This window comes from Cyprinodon variegatus, unplaced genomic scaffold (genome assembly GCF_000732505.1).
Source record: "Cyprinodon variegatus isolate N-32 unplaced genomic scaffold, C_variegatus-1.0 Scaffold1007, whole genome shotgun sequence".
In the NCBI taxonomy this organism is placed as follows: domain Eukaryota; kingdom Metazoa; phylum Chordata; class Actinopteri; order Cyprinodontiformes; family Cyprinodontidae; genus Cyprinodon; species Cyprinodon variegatus.
The window spans coordinates 225,167-227,126 of NW_015151460.1; the positions used below are offsets into that span (position 1 = coordinate 225,167).

General features: G+C 35.6%; 1 protein-coding gene across 1 annotated transcript in view; it reads left to right on the plus strand.

Moving 5' to 3' along the window:
- Nucleotides 1-1,960, plus strand: part of LOC107100771 (filamin-C-like) — a 66,186-nt gene that overhangs the window by 46,066 nt on the left and 18,160 nt on the right. The window contains exons 29-30 of the mRNA XM_015399404.1: nt 1,234-1,511; nt 1,562-1,565. Coding sequence (XP_015254890.1) covers nt 1,234-1,511; nt 1,562-1,565 — 282 coding nt within the window. The remainder of the gene's footprint in view (nt 1-1,233; nt 1,512-1,561; nt 1,566-1,960) is intronic.

A 1,960-nucleotide genomic window follows, 5' to 3' on the forward strand; every position in this document is an offset into this window, starting at 1 on the left:
TAGGCGCTTTTTTGAAATAAAAGTACAAGAGAGGTCGTAAAAGTCGCTAAATATAGCGACAAAAGTGCTAAGTTAGCCACACTGCTCTTCACATTGTTTGTTTTCAAATGGTTTGCTGCTGCCTGTTTGGACCTTTCTGAACATGTGCAGCAAATGGACTGATCCAATATGGTGGACACAATATTATAAGCGTTCTGATGGTATTTTAGCGAAAGGATCTTTATCAAAAATGTAATTAATGTGCACAAATAAGGGGTTAGCTGTATTAACCATACATGTAAACTGAGTTTTATGGGGCCCCCGGGAACAAGAAAAAAAGGAAATCTAAATAAGTATTTTTTTTACTTAAAATAAGTGCATTTTTTCTTGAATTGAGGTGGTAAGTGAGACACTTTGCCATTTTACAATTCACATTAAAAATTTAAAATAAATCTTATTTCAAGTACATATTATCTAATTATTTTGTTTTAAGAATAAAATCATCATTCCATTGGCAGATCATCTTATTCACCTACTCAAATTAAAGGTAAATACAATCAATTAAAGACTTTTTTTTACTTATTTTTAGATTGTTTTTGCAGTTTATGTAGAAATCACAGGAGGCATGTTTTTTTTTAAATAAAACCCTTTTTGTAGTAGATGCATTACTGAAGTATTACATTGCAAAAAATTATCTAAAAAGTAGTAAAAAATGTCTTACAATAAGTGTATTTATCCATAATTTGAGTAGGTAAAGATTACAATCAACCAATTGAATAAGTATTCTGACCCTTAAAAATAGATAATTAGATATTATGCACTTGAAATGAAAGACTGCTGTTTTTTTTTTCTTATTTAAGATGTAAATGTTCTTATTCCTTTGGCAAAGTGTCTCACTGTCCAGCTCAGTTCAAGAAAAAATGCTCTTATTTTAAGAAAAACTGACTTACTTAGATTTCCATTTTTTGCAGTGTAGAAAAAAAAGAATAATTTCTATAATGTCTAAAAACACATTTGTATGTTGGTGCCCACATGAGATTCATGATAAGAAAACAGGATTTTATGAGAACTTTCACTAAAAGGAAAACTTAAATAAAAAACTTTAACTTTAAAAAAGAATACAGCTAAATTTATTGATAGACTCAAAAATGAGCTCACTTTGTTGACGTGAAGCTCTGAGCTTCAACGTGAAAAGCCTGAACAGTTTCCACTAGGATGGTCAGTATCAACACCAACATGCTGCTCCTTCGCCAGGTTCAGGTCTTGGCCCGACTATCCAGATCGGAGAAGAGACGGTCATCACAGTGGATGCAAAGGCTGCAGGCAAAGGTAAAGTTACCTGTAAGGTGTCGACGCCGGACGGGGCGGAGCTGGATGTGGACGTGGTGGAAAATGCAGACGGAACATTTGATATTTACTACACGGCTCCGGAGCCCGGCCAGTACATCATCACTATCCGCTTCGGAGGGGAGAACATTCCCAACAGCCCCTTCCGTATTGTGGTGAGTAAACGCTCCTTGTGGATGTGCTTTGTTTAATTCTTGATCTTGTTATGTGTTAGTTTGGGTCGGGTTTAATCCAGCCTGGTATACTATGAGTTTGGTGTAGGTCTAGTCTTGTCTAGTGTTGGTTTGGCTCTAGTCTTGGTTGATATTAGTTTAAGTCAGGTATCTTTGTAAAGTGTTGGTTTTGGTTTGGGCTGGACAATTTTTAAAAATGTTTTATTCAGTTAATTTTGTTTCTATAGTGCCAATTTACAACACGTCATCTCAAGGCACTTTACAGTTCACCAGATTATACAATACAATTCATTCAAAGTTTTCTATCCAAGGAAAACCAGTTGATTGCATCGACTCATTGACTAAAATGCAATCCCTCAAACTAAGCATACTTGAAGCGACAGTGGAGAGGAAAAACTCCCTTTTAACAGGAAGAAACCTCCAGCAGAACCAGGCTCAGTGTGAGCGGCCATCTGCTGAGG